We start from the raw sequence: 18,961 nt of genomic DNA on the forward strand, positions 1-18,961 counted from the left end.
ATCAGACCACAGGGCTGGGAGATGCTCATTTACAATGAGAAAGGAGCAGAAGGAAAAAGCACCATACGTATTCCTATTGCATATTATGAGATTAACCAAGGAGAACTTACTCTTGCAACCAGGTATTGCAAAACACAAGGAAAGTTCATATGGGCAGCATATAATTTATAATGTCAGCACAGAATAGTCAGTCCTTTTGTATTTAAGAAAATGATAATTGATAAACTTTATTAGTTGGCTTCTGAATAGAAAAAGAAGAAATAGTATTGCACTTCCAAATGATGCTGTCTTAAAAAGCAACTCCTATGAAGCTCCAGTTACTGGCACAATTAATGGATAATTCACAAATAAGAATACAGAATTCATTAGGTTTATTAGGGATTACAGATTAGATATTAGTTAGAAACATTTGGATTTCTATATTTCTGAGAGATTAAGGTGAAGCAACACAATACTTATGAAGTATACAGTTATTTGGTTTATATCTATATGGATATGAACATAAAATTACTAAGAAAGTGATTTTTGTTCTGAAATTAAAGTTGGTTTCAATAGAGAGATAACACAGCTGTTTAATATATAAAATAGATGTGTAATTGCTAGTCAAAATTACTCTCACATACCCACATTATTACTGCTAGAGTTGAATATTACCTTATTATAATTTCACATACAGCCTGCAACATTCTTTATTCATAACCCACAATTTCATGTCCCCTGTTGAAAAGATGTGGTGTTTTGTTGTTACTCTGTTCAGTTATCTATTGTTCTCTGGTCTTCAGTGAGAGGGATACCTTTAGCAACAACCGAGTTTGCTCTCTGATTAGGCATCTGAACAGTTATTGGTATGGAGCTGAGACTCCTTAAAATAATTAGGTATTGTTTAGTCTTATGTGGGGGGAGAGAAGATGGACCATTCCCCACAGGTATCACTCCACAGAGAAGCACCATGGACAGATGGAACCTGGCCAATGAAATGAAAAATGTATTTTTAAAGGTTATACTATCTTTTTCATGCGTGTGATATAATCGCATTATCAGAGAAAATTAAAAATCTTATGTATTAAACAATGTAAATTTTTCTCTACTCAAATGAGCCAATTTGTAAAGAAAACCTTATTTTGGTATCTGTTTCCAATAGCCAGGTTATTGTCAAATATACATACTGACTTACTTGTACTTCTTTTCTTTCATTGTCTTATCTCTCTGTGAAGAAAAAAAAAAAAGTTTGCTAGAAAAGTTTCATCAAAACGATGAATTTTCTTGGAAAGATGGAAAAAAACCCAAACACTTCCATTTTCAGAGTACACCTAACAGATGTGATTCTGATAACAGTAGAGTTCAGGAGAGTTCTGCTACAATGCTATAGAAGCACCATGCCCCTGCCTGGACAAGCCCTGACCCTGCTGGGAAGATGGGTGACAGCGCCTGGGAACATGTACAGGAGAGAGACCCTTAGCATCACATTCAGACACACAGCAGCCAGAGCTTTCCCCCAAACAACACCCTCATTGCCAAGAGGCTCACTGCACTGAGCATGAAGGGAACGGACGTGGCACTTGCAAATGGACACAAATTGCTTCACCAGTTGTGTAACCTACTTGATGTTTATGTCTGACAAGCACATAAATGATTCCAGGCAAAGGAGACCACAGAGGACTGCGATCAAGAACAGCTCAAAATCAACAAAAGCTCCTGATTATAATGGCATTACACAGCCCATAGCCACTCAAAATAACAGTCATCATGTAACAAGAGAAAAGAAAATCTGTCACCAGATTATCGGGCTTGGTTTATACTCTGTATGATGCAAAGATCCTAAAGGTTACCAAAGCACACCCTCACTTTTTCTGTAAAACACACTGCACAGTAAGCATCCTCAACTATTGGCTGAAAAAAACCAAAAACATAGTGTTTCACAAATCTCACTGGAGCCCAATGTGGTAGGTTGCCAACAGATTCCTCTTTCACAGACACGTATTTTCAGAGTTCAGTCTTATTCAGCCTTGGTCCTCCATCAGCCCCGCTTTTGAATTACTGTAAACTATTGCAACTACAGGAGTAACCTTCAATTCCCTTTGGCATGAGAATATTTATCCTCCATCACTCTAGCCATGTCCACCCATAAGCGAGATGAGCAGGATTCAGGAGGTGTATGTTGGCGTGGTCAGAATGAGTACTCAGAGCTCCTGCAATACTCTCTTGCCCTCTGTGAAAAAGTGCAGTTATTTTTCTAACATCATACCATTGGAAACATTTTTGCTTTGTTTTGTTATGCAGTACATGCCAACTGGGTAGCAAATCTGGATACTGCATCTAATTCCTTTCCTCTTGCACAGGTGTGTAACATCAAAGTACATCACGTGGAGCCTGTGAAAACGGGTGTTTCCAAGAAAGAGGAAACAGAATTGAGGAGCAAAAAAGATTCTGCTATTCTGTTTATAGCTGGAGGCAGACATGGAAATCATGTTCAATTCTTAAAAGACTGCTCCAAGGAGATTCACGTCCCACTTGCACAGAGGAGGTGAGATGCTTTTAACAGCTCACCTTGTAAGTGGCTTACCTTGTTTGTTCTCCATCTGTCTCTGAGTTGAGCGGCACAGGCGCCTGGTGCAGGCTGAGCTGCCCAAAGAGACTGGCACTTGCAAGGAACTACGTGAGACCCCAGCCCCCTGGAGCTCCTGCTGAAGGCAGGCAAGACACCCAGGAAAGCTGCAGGCTTGCAGCAGCTGCCTACAGTGAGGGCAGCAGAAGAAACTTCAGTGGGAGCACCCACTCCTGCAAGAGTGTAATACATTGTGCATCCTCTTCCAAGCCCCAAAAGCCCTTCACATCTATGACAGCTCCATGCTTTCTCCTTTTGTTTTATCTCTAGAGACTGAAGGCTGTATCTCCAGAGCTCCCAGGTTTGCAACCACACTCAAAACAGCTGCTGCCATCATCCTGCTACCCAGCTCTCTGCTCTTCAGAATGAGCTGTACCAAAGAGAGCCAGAAGGGCTGATATTTCTCACAGTATGTACATACTTTTTGTCATTGAGGCAAGCTTTATTTCTGCCCAAGAGCACAAACTAAGGAGTAGGGAGAGAAACAATTCAGTAACTCCTCCCAATCCTAAAAAATAAGCCATTAGAAAATAATTTTAAATAAGGGAGGTAGAACTGCTTTGCTTATGGGGTGATAAGACAAAATAAAGCTAAAACAGTTGCTCTTTGAAATTAATTGTACTGACTCTTGTCACATATTGCTAGAAACCATGTCAACTGATAGCATTTATAAAAAAAATAAAAAAAATTAAAAGTTAAAATAATCTATCAAGTTCATTCTGCAGCAGGAGCGAGAGCTAATTTTAATACTTCAGAAGATAGTTCTAACCAGCCTGCTTAACTCTAAAAAGTCAACACATATTTTAAAAAATTCACTTCACATCTGTTCATTGTGTACAGGCCTGGAGGCAACCACCAGCCAGAAAACTTTGATCATTCAGCAGAAGCTGGCTGGTGTCTGGAGAGCACAAGAGGATTGTCTTCACTGCTTTCCTCTCAAATATGTTATGAAAATAAGAACTTCAATAGAAGTTCGTATGGAGAAAAAGCATCTTGCAATTGCAGTACCATTCAAATGCTCTTGAAACAAAAGGACAAACTAGCTGAAATATTCCCTATTTACAACAATGAAATTCTCTGCAAAGCTTCTAGGGTCTGTCATTCATTTGAGGAGGTGGTGTTAAAAACAGTCCAAGAAAAGAAAGAGCATGAAGAAAACCTGTTAAACTGTTTTCCAGAAAATGTAAACCAAGTTTTCATTTATTTTTAAGTTAACATCACAAATAGCTATTTATATACATGAAGAGGAAAATCAAATACTTGTGCTTGTGACACTTCAGTAGTCACAAATCTCTATTTCTGTGGCAAGTTGCTGTATAACATTTGGAAGCTCCAAATTCATGGTTACAGACCTGTTTGCAACCAGTCAATAGATGACTCCAATTTTTGCATTCACCAATTCCATCAATCACATCCCTTATAATCCCAAACAAACTCAACTCTGGGTAACACTTAAGCACATACTGCCTCTTTCAACAAATAAGCTGTTAATCATCAAATACTGAACGTGAACTACAGTATACAATATCCCTTAGCAAGGATTTGAGGATTATCTCATCTAATTAGATATAAGCACGTTTTCTAATCTCTGGGTTTAAGCCAAAGCCCAATAAAAAGATTTCCATTGACTTACACTGAGTCTTGGATCAAGCACTGGGAGAACTTAATTTTGCAATTCAAAGGGAAAGAGACCTTTAAAAAAAAGTGTAACCAAATGATAAAGGAAGAAATGTGGTTAACTGATTTAAATCATCTGGCACAGAAATGGTCTGGATATACCACATTTCTGCTAAGGTTGAGTCTTGAAAAAAACACCACCAAGATTTTCTGGATTTCTTTGATGCCATGCAACTGTAATAATCCAGCCAAATGCTAGTTTTCAGACTCCTAAAAACAGAGGAGATTACTGTAGACACACTAGAACATGTTTCACTGTTAACTCGTGTAAACGCCTGCCATGTGCAAGCACTTTCCAAACAAGGATGAAGAAAATTATCAAAATGGAAGTACAGCTATTGAAAACGGTTGAAGATTTGGCCCCAGAACTCTTCACTGAAATTACATAAGCTTAGCCTCTAACCTGTCTGGAACTGTTTATTATATAATTGTTAATTAACATGTGTTAGTTTCATGTTAATAGTGCTTTTAAAATCATTCTACCAATTAAGTGCTCACTTCAGCTCTTGGGAAGTTACTCCATTAACTAAGAGGAATCAGTGTTAGCATATTTTCAAGTTTATATTCCTCTATCTCATTACTTAAGGATAAGAAATCATCCTGTCACTTTTTTCTCACCAGAGACAATTCTCTCCTCCTGTGTGCATTCACATCCTTGAAATACCAGAGAGTAGCTGTCATCTCCTCTCTCAGAAGTCTCCTTTTGTCTGCAAGCTATGAAGCTTTACTCCTGTCACATGTTATTCCAGGTGAGTAACTCTCTCATCTCAGACCATTCATAATTCTTTCTTCTCTCTTAAATTCTCTGCAGCCTGTAACCTCTTCTTATTGATGAGATGCCCAACTCTGAACAAGGGGCTACGTACTGGAAGTACACAAAGAAAAGCTATTTTCCTTGGTTGTCTGCAAGGAGATGTCTCTGCTCTGTTGCCCTGAGTCACACTGGTTTTGTGCAGGGAAAGAAGGAAAAAACGCCGAGGTTCTCAACTCTTTCTTCACCTCTATCTTTACCAGTACTGTTGGGCCTCAGGCCCTGGGAACAAACATTCAGGCTGATGAAAACACTGACCCACCGTCAGTGAAGGAAGAGTTGGTATGTGAACTATTACAGGAACTTGACCCCTAAAAATCAATGGGCCCAGACGTATCCATCTGAGGGTGTTACGAGAGCTGGCTGACGTCATTGCAAAGCCACTCTCCATAATCTTTGAGAAGTTGTGGATATCAAGGGAGGTCTCAAAAGACTGGATGAAGGCTAATGTCACCCCCATCTACAAGAATGGTTCAAAGGTGGATCCAGGAAATGGTAGGCCCATCGGCCGTATTTCAGGCCCTGGGAAACTTGCGGAATTAATCCTCCTGGGGAGGAGGATTCCCATTCACGTGACTGGGAAAAGCCAGCATGGATTCACCAAGGGCAAGTCACACTTGACAAACCTGATCAACTTCTACGACGTCAACTGTACCCTGATAAAGTTCATGGATGATACCAGACCAAGTGGGGAAGCAGACATTTCAGAAAGGAGAGCCACTCTCCAGGAAGACCTGGACAGGATGGAAGAACGGGCTAACAATAACTGTATGAAATTCAACAAGGCCAAGTGTAAGGTCTTACACCTGGGAAAACATAATCCAGGAGAGCAGCACAGGCTGGAATTTACCTGGCTGGAGAGTAGGCCTATGGAAAGGGACCTGGGGGTCTTGGTGTACAACAAGCTCAATATGTGTGAACAGTGGGCTACAGCAGCAAAGAAAGCCAACAGGATGCTGGGCTGCATCAACAAGGGCATCAGCAGGAGACATAAGGAAGTCATTATCGCACTCCACTCATTTGTCAGGCCACCCATAGAACACTGTGTTCGGTTTTGATCCCCACTACACAAAAAAATGTGGACTCCAGAGAAGGGCCACAAAGATGATCAAAGGACTGGGAAGTCTGACATAGGAGGAAAGGCTGGGAGAACTGGGTTTGCTCAGCCTTAAGAAAAGAAGGCTTAGGGGAGACCTTATTGCCATGTTCCAGTACTTGGAAGGGTGGCTGTCAAGAAGATGGAGACTGCCTTTTTACAAGAAGTCACATGAAAAATACATGGAGTAATGGGTGCAAGTTACTCCTGGGGAGATCCTGACGAGACATCAGAAGAAAATTTTTCACTGTGAGAACATCTGGACACTAGAATAATCTCCCTGGGGAAGTGATGGATTCCCCAACACTGAACAGTTTTAAGACTCAGCTTGACAGGGTGCCGGACCACCTCATCTAAACCATTTTCCTACCTAGAAAGGTTGGACCAGATGATCCTTGAGGTCCCTTCCAACTTGGTATTCTATGATTCTATGATTGTATGATCAGTAGGGAAATTAGTTTCACTGATCAAATCCATTTGCAACTATTCAAGAAACTGGAGACAACAAAAAATGTGAAGTAAGGCTAATAAATATTACTACATGCTTTTTGATAATTTGCTACATTGCACAAGAGCTAGTTATTCCAAGAATATGACTATTTAAAAATTGTTCAATTATACATGAAATTAATTATCTCCTATTTCCACGAGAGCAAATGTATTCATGTTCAATTGAGCCTGAACCAGTGGTGGAACAGGTGAGAAAAAACTACCAGATACCCTGAATGAAGGTTCAAAATGCCATTTTAACGAATTAAGTACAGAATCATTTATAAATGAAATCACCACAATGGCCTGTTTGGGTCTCACTCAAGTTATATTTCAGCAATAACTGCACGCTACTGGATTGATTGTTCATTACCAGTCATGTCTGTGCTGGCCCAGGACCAAAGTAGTGTCCTTCCATGATATAGCTATCTGTTGCTGATAGGAATGGCTATTTAAATGCTATTAGTAATTGCTATTAAATCTGACTATAAACCACAAGTATTTCCCTTCTCATTTCATTTTGCAGTCCACTGTTATTTGCTTGTTACAGTATCTGTAAGGTGGTAATTTGTGGAGTGATTCAAAGAGCATTAGAAGAGCTAGCTCCCGAGGCCTGATTCTTCTCACTTGAACACTTGTGCAGAATGGAGCCATGTCAGCTGAGGTTTGTTGTAAAACTGGTGTAACAAGGGATCAGGCTCAGTGAATGCAACACACTCATGTCCATTACACATGTACACAGACACTGCTGCTCCAGTAATTATCACATTGCCAGTCTGGCAGGACTGAGCTGAAAACCCAAAGCTGGGGAATGGCAGCTCCACTGAAGCCTTGCTTGAGGATTTTGTCTACTATCTCTCATTAACTTGATGATGAAACACAGTACTGTAAAACATGTGCAGATATAGCTCAAATCTGCACTATCAGCTGTACAAACTGTGCTACAATAAAGTGCACTGTTGATGAACACCATAACAGCAATTGCTGGAGCATGCAAAATCTGTTATCCTCATGCTCCTGAGTTGCACATTAATTTACTCTAATAAAATGCAAGCAGTTTTCCTACATGTAGAGACTGGGCATTCCTGATTCCATCTATTTAATGTAGTTCCCTGGGAAAAAATAAAATTGTCAGAAATTCAACCTAGTAAAACTCTCTGCTACGGAACACCCACAAAGGTGAAAGTAATTGCCAGATGCTCCAAGTCCTCATTATACCCATGCTGACAGTGTTTCAGTGCTCACCTCTTGCTGGCAACTGCATTGCCATTCCATGTTGCCAAAGTGCTCTGGCTAGTGTCAAAGAGCATGCACTCAAGACCAGGTCCTCAGCTGGTAAAGCACGGCATTGCTCCAGTGGCTTCAGTGTCTGCTAGCCAAGGCTCTGGTCCATATGACCTGCTGCCAACATCATGGAAAAACTCTTTTGTTCCTGAGCAGCTCACGGTTTTGATAGCTAATTAGGAACTATTTTACATTCAACCAAATCTCTTGTTGACTGCTCTCCTACAATTGGATCATTCAGGGGGATTTCTTAGGCTTATTCCTTTTTCTCTTTTGCTTCCTAGATCTTCTCTGTGGATTGTTGTCTCCTCTACACCTTATCTCAGTGTCTCTCATCCTCATTTTCTATTCTTTATTCCCTCTTCATCTGCTCTCACATTTCCACAAGTAAAACAGCAAACCAGTTCTCCACCCACTTCTAATAGATTAAATATTAAATGAACACAGAAAGACTGCAGATTCCAAAGGCAGCATCATTTTTTTCTGAGGCTCTCTCTGGTCTTTGTGCCATGTTCATGTTGAGGAGAAGCAAAAGCAAGGAAGAGAATATTACTAGCTGCAGCAGTTGAAAGCAAAAGTGATTTAAATATCTCAAATTAAAAAAAATAAATAAATCAGGTTTAGGCACTTACGAAGTAATCAATGAACAGATTGCTCTTTGAGCACATAGTTAATTTTTGGCATTAACTTCTTAGGTATAGTAAGCAGACATGGTTGTACGAATCCCACAAAACTAAGACTCATTAAGAGCTCATAAATGAGGATAAAATCTTCACTACTAACACTCGTAACTGTACAAGTCTTCCTGACAATAAGAACTCCAACAGGAATGCTGGCACATGCCATTATATAGCATTTCATTGTATAGAATATTTTTTCATTTATTGGTTGTTACTGACTATTCTTTCATCAACAACTGCTCAAATTGCTCTGCCAGGATGGCACCAGGGCAACCATCCCTTGTGATGGTCCATCTTCTGAGAGTTAGCAGGAGCAACTACTGGTGAAGATAATCCCAGAGACATATGCATGATACATAGCAGCAGGTGTACCAGAAGCCCTGTCAGTGTCATCCTCTGCTGTAAAAAAACATGCTGTGGCTGATTGTGTTGCAGCACCAATTTTATAATGCTGCAATTCCACTGATGAGAATGGAGTTATTCTTGATTTATGCAGGGATGAAAAAGAATACAGTAATATTATCACTACTATAAGAGTTTCCTTGCTATAAAGGGCTTTCTCTTTCAATCACATTGTCTTCACATCAGTTTAACTCTTAGTTTATTCTTACACCTTCACTTGTCACAGTTGACAACTGTATAAGAATCCCTGATATATATTCACCACTTTTTTAGTGTACTATTTTTTTAGGTGAAGCAATGGCAGATACAAATGTCGTTTGAAAATACACCATCCGTGCTATTGATCAATAATTCTAGGTGCTGGTTTTGCTTTTCTTCAAACTTACTGTCAAGTGGTTCTTAGATTTCCTTTATCTTTTCCTGAAAAGTTTCCACTGATACTTCTGAGAAAAATAATCTAACTCATGCTATAAATGCAAAGGAGTGACATATAGATAAAAGATATGTAGGATCCCAGTTCTTTTCACACAGTTTTTTTACATAGATGAAACAACTGCAGATAGATAAACCCACTAAATCAAGAAAAGAATGTGAATTGCTGGATCCATCAAAACTTCATTTTTGTTTTTACTCCAATAAATAACTAATAATTTAAAGAAAATGCCTGATACATAGCATATTGTTTAGGCTCATCTTTTATACCACAATCTCTTTTCTCCACTTTGCTTAAAAGCAATAGTTTAACCTTGATCAAAAAAAAAACAGATTTGACATCCCATTAGGACAGCCTATATGGGTCCTTAACTCTAAAAAACATGAAAGAATAAGGTAACAGAATCCTAGCGACAGGTGACATGGAAGTAGTACTTTTTATCAAGTCTGAATGCCCTTTAAAAAGCCCTACTTGCATTTTTTCTAGCTCAGCTTTATAAACAGGAATAAATAAATACATAAATAAATAAATACTTTTCAAAAGGTCAGACAGAAAGAATGAATTAGCCCATGGTTTAAGCACCAGATTGGATCTTAAAACATGGTGGCTCTGCCACTAAGCCTCTTGTGCAACCTTGCACCAGTCACTTAATATCACTGTATTTTCTACAGATAGGATGAAAAAAACAATACAAACATGTAAGGTCTGGGAGGAACTGCAATCCTGTGACAGAGAAGCAGAATTGCCAAGAATAAAATTCATGCTTTTGACTCACACCCATCTATATCACAGACAAGACTCTCTCCTTGGAAAACATAAGCATGTAGCTCAAAATTAAGGATGGGTCCAGAAACACTATCACATTGGGATAGCACATTAAGAGAGAAGCCTGTTAAATAAAGCAAGCAACAATTTCTGCAAGAGAAATCCATACAGCCTTGCACTTTTCTAAACAGTTTTCTTACATTCTCATAGTCATTAAAATGTATAAAAATGATTATTTCCAAAACAGCATTACCATGAATTATCACCACTCCTGTTGCCTAGCAACTGCAGTAATTTTTGAATAGTGAGCTATATAAACCAGTATCTGGAGTTTGTGCAAATGGGTATTCATTTGAGGCTTTAAAACACATTCATCTTGGAAATCAGAGGCAGATAATGCAGCACTAATGTGAAGCTGAAATGCTCTTGAAAAAAATAAAATGGCACTAACAATTACTGCAGCTTAGCAAAACCCTCCTCCTGCAGCAGATCTGAACCCTGTCAAACTTGCTCAGGGCTGGAGTTGACTTCTTTGCTCTTCCTTGAGGTTGCAAGTACCTCTTTCCAGGTTTTATTAAGGTATTTCACATTCCTGCAAATAGAATAATTTTTGCCCAGTCTTCTGAGGGATCTGCTCATAACAACAATCAAAATGGGTGACATTAAATGTCAATATACTTAAGTCAAAATAAAAAATCTATTTGTATGCAACATACTGTTGGTTCATACCATTACAGAATTATGCACTTAGTAAGGTTCAAAACAGGTCATGACAATGTCTGGACACCAACAGCAACAAAGAGATAGCCCCCTGGTATCTCAGAGAGAGATGATATGTACATATGTGAAAAATACAAATGCCCAGAAATCATGGCCTAGTCACTCATAAACCATAAACTGTATGTCATTGTCCATTACAAGGATTCTTGCCCATTCCTCAGACCCATGTGGCATTGAACTTGATTGCAGGACAAGATGCCAAACCATGTCAACCTGTACTGTCTGATGTCTGAGAATTTCTGTATCACTTTCTTACATCTTTATTAGACAAATTTCCACTAAAGCTAGCGTCAGTCTGTGTTACTATTCCCAGAATGGGGGATAGCCCCAAGGCAGAAAGATGCCAACCTACTGGCTTCTGAGGCTTAGCCTTACAGGTAAGAAAAAAAAAAGCAAAACTTGCTGAACACCAGCATGTGTTTTTCATAGATCCATCCTGCAGGCAGAGGGGCAAATTCACTCCTGGCATAAACACACAGCCCACAGAAGGCAACGCAGTAGCATCTGCTTATACCAGCTATGAATCTGAACAAACTTTCCTTACACCTACCTTCTTCAGAGACCAGGCTAGATACAGCACTGAGGGGAGTTTAAGAGCCTGCAGCTTCTCAGAGTTCAGAGAACTAAATTTCTGCAGGATGAGAAAACTTGATGTCTATCATACTGTCAGTTTCTGGGTTCCCAGGAAGCCATGAAGTGTCTGCTGACAGGCTGCCATAAAATACTTAATGGCTGTTTAATAGCTCAGATAAAGAAAAGATGCTCCATTTTGTCTGCTGTGCTACTCTGTGAAAATTTGCTAAGACCACACACATAATGCACAGTGCTGTCATAGAAGAAAAGATCACACTCAAAAAAGGCAGTTACCAAAGGTGTTTTTTTTTCCTTAACATTAAAAGAGAACACCCCTGAAGAAAGGGAAATTATCACAACTAGATAGGCTAGTCGTTGCTCTAAACAAGAAGTGCTACTGAGCACACAGTCTATGGGGATACACGGCCTCTTCCACAATGCAGGGCACACACCTTCCATTCTTCTCCACCAAGGAGCAGCACACACCTGTACTGCGCAACCATTGAGCGACTAATGTTTGCACTCACCCAGCCACTGACACTGTGCTCTTCTCAGCAAGAAGCAGACAAAATTTGCTCCAAAATATGCCAGTATGTTTTTCAAATTACATTTTAGAAGTCCTCCTTAGAAACAGAAACATTGCCTCTGACTTACAAATGACAAACTACTTCTCTATACCTATACTCTACATTATCTGCTCTTACAGGAATGAATTCAAGAGGAGATGCCCGAATAGAGCTTTCATCCTGTTTCAGCAGTACAGGGAATGATGAGCAAGTTTGCTGGCACCTCTGGCTGTGTGAGCTCAGAAGTGCAACAACTGGGAATCACAGCAGAACCAGATAGCTAGTGCAGCAAGTAGAAGACATGTTCGGTAGTGCTTTTCTCCCACTCACCCATTGCCAGGAAAGACAGCTGTTGTGTTTGGTAGCTATTCTTTGTATGTTAAATTCTACACTAGGGAGCATAATTAACATAATTTCTCTGTTCCTACAGTTGGCATTCCCTTCAAGCCATAAAATCTAAGAGGAAGGAAGATAAGCATAGTTTGAGCTACACTTTGCAAAGTGCAAAGTTCAAGCTATTTTCACACTACAACTGGGTAAATGATCCACAAAACATTTAATTAATGTTTATATGTACAAATTTGGTTGGCTCTTAAATGGATTCCAGTCTGTCTGAGCTCCAAACCCAGCAATATTTCCAGAGAGCATGTTTTAAGCCCAGACATCAAAATAATTTGGGGAGAAAAATGTTAAAAGAAAAAGAAAATTATTACCAAATGAATTTCACCTTTATTTTCCAAACAAAGACAAAATCAAAGAAGTAAAATTTGTCAATACCTTGTGATCTTGAATGAACATGAGAAAATAATCATTTTTGCAGCCTTTAAAATTATAATTATATAGTTGCTACTCCCTAGGCTTTAGGCTACAGAAAAGCAATACCGTCCACAAAATCAGGAACATCTCAGTGGGAAGTCAGTCTGACTGCCTGGGTTGGGTAATGAATTCAAACTTGCTTTCAGACCTGCACACATGACAAATGGGGTGAGACAACAATGAAGGGAAATTAATACAAAACACACCCACTAGGTGATCAATTCCTCTGATTTCCCAGAAGCTACCTGCAGCAGCTACCTGTACCCTGTCACTTGTCTAGGGTGACACAAAGAGCCTACTTCTTTTTTGCAAGTGAAAGGCTGACACTAAGATTCAAACCATACAAAATTAAAATGCAAAGTGACCTTAGATCACAGGAAGAATCTCATTACAAACCTGCATGCTCATTGTGACATATTTTCAAGAAACTAAATTCCACACAATGAACAGTAAAATAATCTTCTCTGTAGTGTTGCATTATGACAACAACATTTGTCTTTGTGGAGCAAATATGAAACTGACCCTCAGATGCTGTGAAACACTAAAAATATCTTTTATCAGTTCCAGAAAACAAAATCCTAATGCACTGAATGTTGAGCCTTAAAATCTTTAAGACACCTCGGTCCTATTTCAGCAGGCTTCTTCCTTTGAACCTTGAATGTCAAATACAGTGTAGCTACCAGATGTAAGGTTAGATCAGGTGTCACTGGACCCTGGGCAGGTTTTGCTGTACCTCAAGAGGGCTGCACAGACCCCAGCAGGCTGCTTCCCTGCTTGTTCCAAGGCTGCCTCAGGCCTAGACAAGCAAACTGCTTGCAAGCATCCTTTCATTACGTATAACATAGAATATCACTTACTTGTATGGGATGTGTTTACTTCCATTGACAAGGGCAAGGATGACATTGCCCAGTGCTGTCAAGGAGAGACAGAGGCCAGAGCTTCCCTCCCGGTTTTTGCTGAGCGCTTTCACACAGCTACCCAGGTCAATAAGGTGCAAGCGGCTGCGACCTCCAGACACTGCCATAGACAAAGAAAGCAAAGAGTTAGCTTGTGCCTCCAAAAGCAGCTTCCCGGGATAGCAAAAGATTTGCCATGACTTGGAAAGAGGAAACAATCCAGAAATCGTTCTTAATTCACATTAGCAACAACAAACTGTAGGTATCCTGTTAACTCACTCCCAGCCTTTATTGCTGTGCATTGCTGTCCACTCCTGACTTGCTTAAAAATTGCCAAAGTCTTCAGTATACACCTGATCCTGCAGGTTTAACTCTGTGGGAGTCACCACTATGCTTGCTTGAGTTTTTTTTTAATACATCTCTATTAGCCTGTACCTGGGATGGCTCTGTTTCTGTCTTGGTCATTACTGTTCCTCTGTCTGAAAAACGACAGGCTGGGAAGTGCTGCTTTGTGAGCACTGGTCCTGTGGTAGCTTCTCTTACCTTTCAAATCTTGAACACTCAATCTTCAGAAGAACCTGTGGCTTCTGTGGGACATTCAATTTTGCTTTAAGTCTCTAGACTTTTACATTATCATTTAGGCTAAGAAAAGGTTTGCCTTGCCTTGGGTAATGGACTGTGGACAAGTTATTTTGGGCTGAAAATAGTTTAAGTAAAACTGGCAGTGGATTAATATGGTTTTCTCCTTGTCTACTTTGTATCAACACACTGCAATTAAAATGGACAAACGCTGCAGTTGAAACCCCAAGATTAATAGACATTTGCTCTCTTTAAAAACCTATGGCTCCTAATGAACCCAAGATGGGGACTACATAGCCCTTACAGAAGTGCTTCCAATTCTCTGTTACCTCAAGACAATTTCCTAACAGGGATTTTTATTTTAAATTTGCTCTTTTACTGCTTTGACCAAGAGTGAGTTTAGAAGCAGTCTGTAGGAAAAGGCAGTTTTATTTCTAGGATCTTAACTCAAAAGTTAAGAGCACTTTTTGAGGACAGACACATAACTTATGCAGGAGTGGAAATACAAAAATACAAAAAAAAAAAAAAAAAAAGGAACAAAAATAAAATTACAAGTATATTTTTATGATAAATAAAAAGAAACTTGAATAAAGAGAAAGAAGAGAAGACAGTAAAAACAAAATAAAGAGAAAAAAGAAAAACGGAAGAAAGAGAAAAGAAGAAAGGAGAAGACTTTTTCTGTGAAAGCGGTTTATACTATGGGATCTGAGAATAATATTCCAAAAAGGTATCCAGCATCTCAGTCAAAAATTTGCCTCCCCTCTAGAAGTCCTTAGACTTAAAAGTTCTGAAGTCCTGTAAGACTACTAGCCTCAGAAAGCTGAAATTACTTTTTGTGTATATTCCACAATGATTTGCTTGGAGAAACAAAGGTGTTTAGTTGCTGCTGACAATGACCATAGATGACTTTACTGGATTATATATAATAGCTATTTCTGTTGTTAAGGTTACTAGACATGGCAGGAGGGGGCAAAAGGGTGGGGGGAGAGAAATCATATTGTTTCCACACATATTTCTGTTATACAGGCTGAGGATACCAGAACAAGATAAAGTACCTGATCTTTTCTTATTTAATTTACAAGTCAAAGTAAGATGTTTTTAGGATGGCAGATCCACTTGCTTCATCTGAAAATGAAGTTATTAGGTAAGTTCCCGCTAATGTGCTTGGCAACTACAGAGAGAAGAAGAGAAGTAGAACATCCTAACACTTTGTTTTTTTCCTGTGGCCACAGAGGCTTTGCAGAACTGACAGTTTAAAAACAACTGTGCCAGTTCTGCCACAATGCTATTTATTTCAATGGTGCTAAGCCTGCTTCATGACATTCCTGGTAGTGAATCTAACAAGAAACTAAGTGCAGTACCAATGCACTATTCTAACAGTCATTCTTTACTAAAATCATATGTTAGCCAGCCTTTAATCACTTATCCTTTAGAAGCTGGCTTGTCATTTTCTTCTTTTTTTCTTCCTATCCTTTTTAATCCTGTTACTGGAATCTACATATACCTGCTATCTTTATGGGTTTTTTTTCTGAAAAGTCCTTCATTACAGCAGGAGACAGTGATAATCACTAGGCGCCCTTTCTGAGCAGCTGGAATTCCCCCCTCATTCAGTTATCAGTGAGATCTGACCCTGCCTGGCTTGTGAGGCCACTCAGATATGGAAACTTGAAGACAGGAGGTGGTATGGCCACAAGACAGGACTACAACTGAAGGCAGGGGACAAAGTGTGCTATATTCTAATCCAATAGCATCATGACTTCTTTTTTTTTAAATTAGTCATTATAGGCACAGGAAAATATTTTTCACCTTTTATTAACTGCATTTGAATACAGTATAAAAGGACTGTGTGTACGGGTACTTGAGTGCAGTAAAAAGCACTGAGCATAAAGTAATTATAATAATAATTCCCTCAAAATCAGCCATTTTTATTCCTATGAACCAGTCCATTTGAACATTCACAGTCATCTTTTCCACAACAGGGTTGTTAATTAACAAACCTTTAGTCAATTGAGATTTCTGCCTGCCAGTTCCACTGGGGTTATTACTTAAACACATGGAAACTGCATTTCCATTCAGAGCAACTTTCTGTTTTTTTATTTTATGTTATAAGCACATTCAATGTAAATGTTCTGCATTCAAACATTAGACATTATTACTGAAGTGATGTTCACTCACTGCACACCATAGCTTGCAATTTATTCCTTACTACAAATAACCTATGCAGAGCCAGAAGCTGAAACATAAACTATTTCTGCAGAATTGCTTAAGCCTACAATTTTAAAGAAGCAGAGGTCTCTGGTGTCTTTCAAACAAACATTTTTCCCCTGTACAAAATTATTATTTAAAAAAAGAAGAATTTTAATGTGAATGTTTTCTCTTTGGATGAGGTGCTCCTTGGATTGTGTATAAATCTTTTATCACTTGACCTTTCAAAAAATACCCTTTTGTATATCTCAAGTTATAAACAATTTGCGAGGCTTGAAACAGAAGATAAATATAATAAAAAGACATAAATAGTGCAAGTCAAATGAAACCTCTGAAAATTATACAAACATATAAGTAGATGTGGAAGTATGTTTTGCTCATTACAAGTGGGAGATAGAAGTAAAGACACAAGTCTATGAAAGCATCTCTGGCAAAGAGAGGGAGTAAGCCAATCTGAAAAGTCCAGAGACATTACAAAGAACCATGAGGGTCCTTTGTGCACATGTAGTTGGGCCAGCAACCAAAGTATAACATCTTCCCAAGAAAAGGTACAGTTTATGCATTGGCAGCATTAGCTTCCACACACAGTGCCCTATTAAGCTGCCAAAGAGGAACACAACACAAGGGTGGCAAGGGATTCCCGTCACCACAATATTGTAATCCATGACCTTAACACTATCAGTAAAGATAATATTAGAAGCCAAATTGAAAAGCCCTTTCTCATTTTTTTTCCCACACAGAGGCCCACACAGTGCAGAGGACTAACTTAGTATCTCCACAATGGCAACTTAATTGGCAAGTGACAGTAATAATTGCCAGTGGCCTTTTATGGCCTTTGGAGGATCTTTACCAGGAAGGTGGACAGTCTGCTGGTATGAATGGCCCCACCTCATGCTGAATGGAGAACTCTGCTAATTTTCACCACTAAAGAATATTGTTTAAAGGCCCGTTTAAAACCAGTTTCCAGGCAGGCTTGTAGGAGACAGAAGAAAGAGAAGGGACAGCTTACTTCCTCCTTTGCCGCTCTTCTCCATGCGGTACTGGTAGATGTGCAGAGTGAAGAGCATGTGGGAGTTGCGGTGATCCTCCTCATCGCAGTCCCGCTGGCTGCTGCGGCGGGAGGCGATGGCGGCGTCGAGGAAGAAGGCTGCCTTCTCTGCTGTAGGGGCACGGAGCTCGCTCTGATTCTGGAGCTGCAGGTAACACAAGGGAAAAATGACCTAAAAACTTCCACACAAGTCAACACTACCAGACAACTTGGCGCAGTCAGTGCACACTGTGGATATGATGACTTCTGATGGGACAGAAAAGGAGGAGGTGCCTGATGGAATGAGACCCTCCTGACACTGGCAGTGGCAATAGCATGCCCTTCAGGAGCCCCATGGTTGAATCCAGGCTTTTAAGGTTTCTCACTTAGGGTGTCTCTCTGGTCGCAGTTGTCACACAAACCCCAGTGACTGGAAACTGTCTTAGGGGCTGGACAGATGCATAGATTTGTTCCTTCACTTTCCCAGAATTTTAATCTGTTTATGCTTATTAAATATTATTTTCATTATTTTTACTGCCTTTTTCCCCCTACACAGCTGGCTCTGGCAATCACTGTGTCTTTCTGATGGTTAGAAGTTAAATAAAAAAACAACAATTGTGGAAGATGTCAATCCCAAACTCAATAGTTGGTGGAGACTGGCAAGGGCAGGGCTACACGTTACCCTTCAGAAAGGGTTAGAGGGAAGCAGTCTACAGATATATCTGGGAAATAACACGACAGAAGCTTGTGTTCAGCCCCAGAGCATGTAGGGAGCAGCACAGAAGAGAAGCCTTTTTTCTTGTCCCTTCATACCACAAGTTTCTGCACCTGCTCACGAGCCAGGGCAATCCATTAACTGGAACCAGGCAGGCAACGTATGTACATTGACATTTGCTGGACCTCACTCCCAGTCACCAGCCTGCTCTTATCTCTTCAAAGTGATAGACAGCATAGGAGGGCAGATATTATTAACCTTCCCCATAACTTTAGGAATGCATGCATGTTTCATGTCACCTAAGATCAGTTCAGCTGTGGAAGGGAAGTGTGACACTGCAATCTGATGGCATTAGCTTAGGCAGTACACAGAGCTGGCCCATAGCCCACAGAATAGACTTGTTTCATCGGGCATAAAAACAGCAAGGAGCTCCCACTCTCAGGGATTGTTCCCCTGCTATGTAATATAGCTAGAAGTTAAGTTCTCCTGAAGAAGACAGTGCTCCTGTCTTCTCCTCACAGCTGTTAATCAGCCTGAGGAGGGTGAGAGCTGAGGCTCTCCA

General features: G+C 39.8%; 1 protein-coding gene across 1 annotated transcript in view; it reads right to left on the reverse strand.

Moving 5' to 3' along the window:
- Window positions 1-18,961, reverse strand: part of KIF26B (kinesin family member 26B) — a 295,702-nt gene that overhangs the window by 41,889 nt on the left and 234,852 nt on the right. The window contains exons 9-10 of the mRNA XM_051615283.1: window positions 17,667-17,850; window positions 13,835-13,994 (exon numbers count right to left, since the gene is read on the reverse strand). Of these exons, the coding sequence (XP_051471243.1) occupies window positions 13,835-13,994; window positions 17,667-17,850 (344 nt within the window). The remainder of the gene's footprint in view (window positions 1-13,834; window positions 13,995-17,666; window positions 17,851-18,961) is intronic.

Source organism: Apus apus, chromosome 3 (assembly GCF_020740795.1).
Source record: "Apus apus isolate bApuApu2 chromosome 3, bApuApu2.pri.cur, whole genome shotgun sequence".
Lineage (NCBI taxonomy): Eukaryota > Metazoa > Chordata > Aves > Apodiformes > Apodidae > Apus > Apus apus.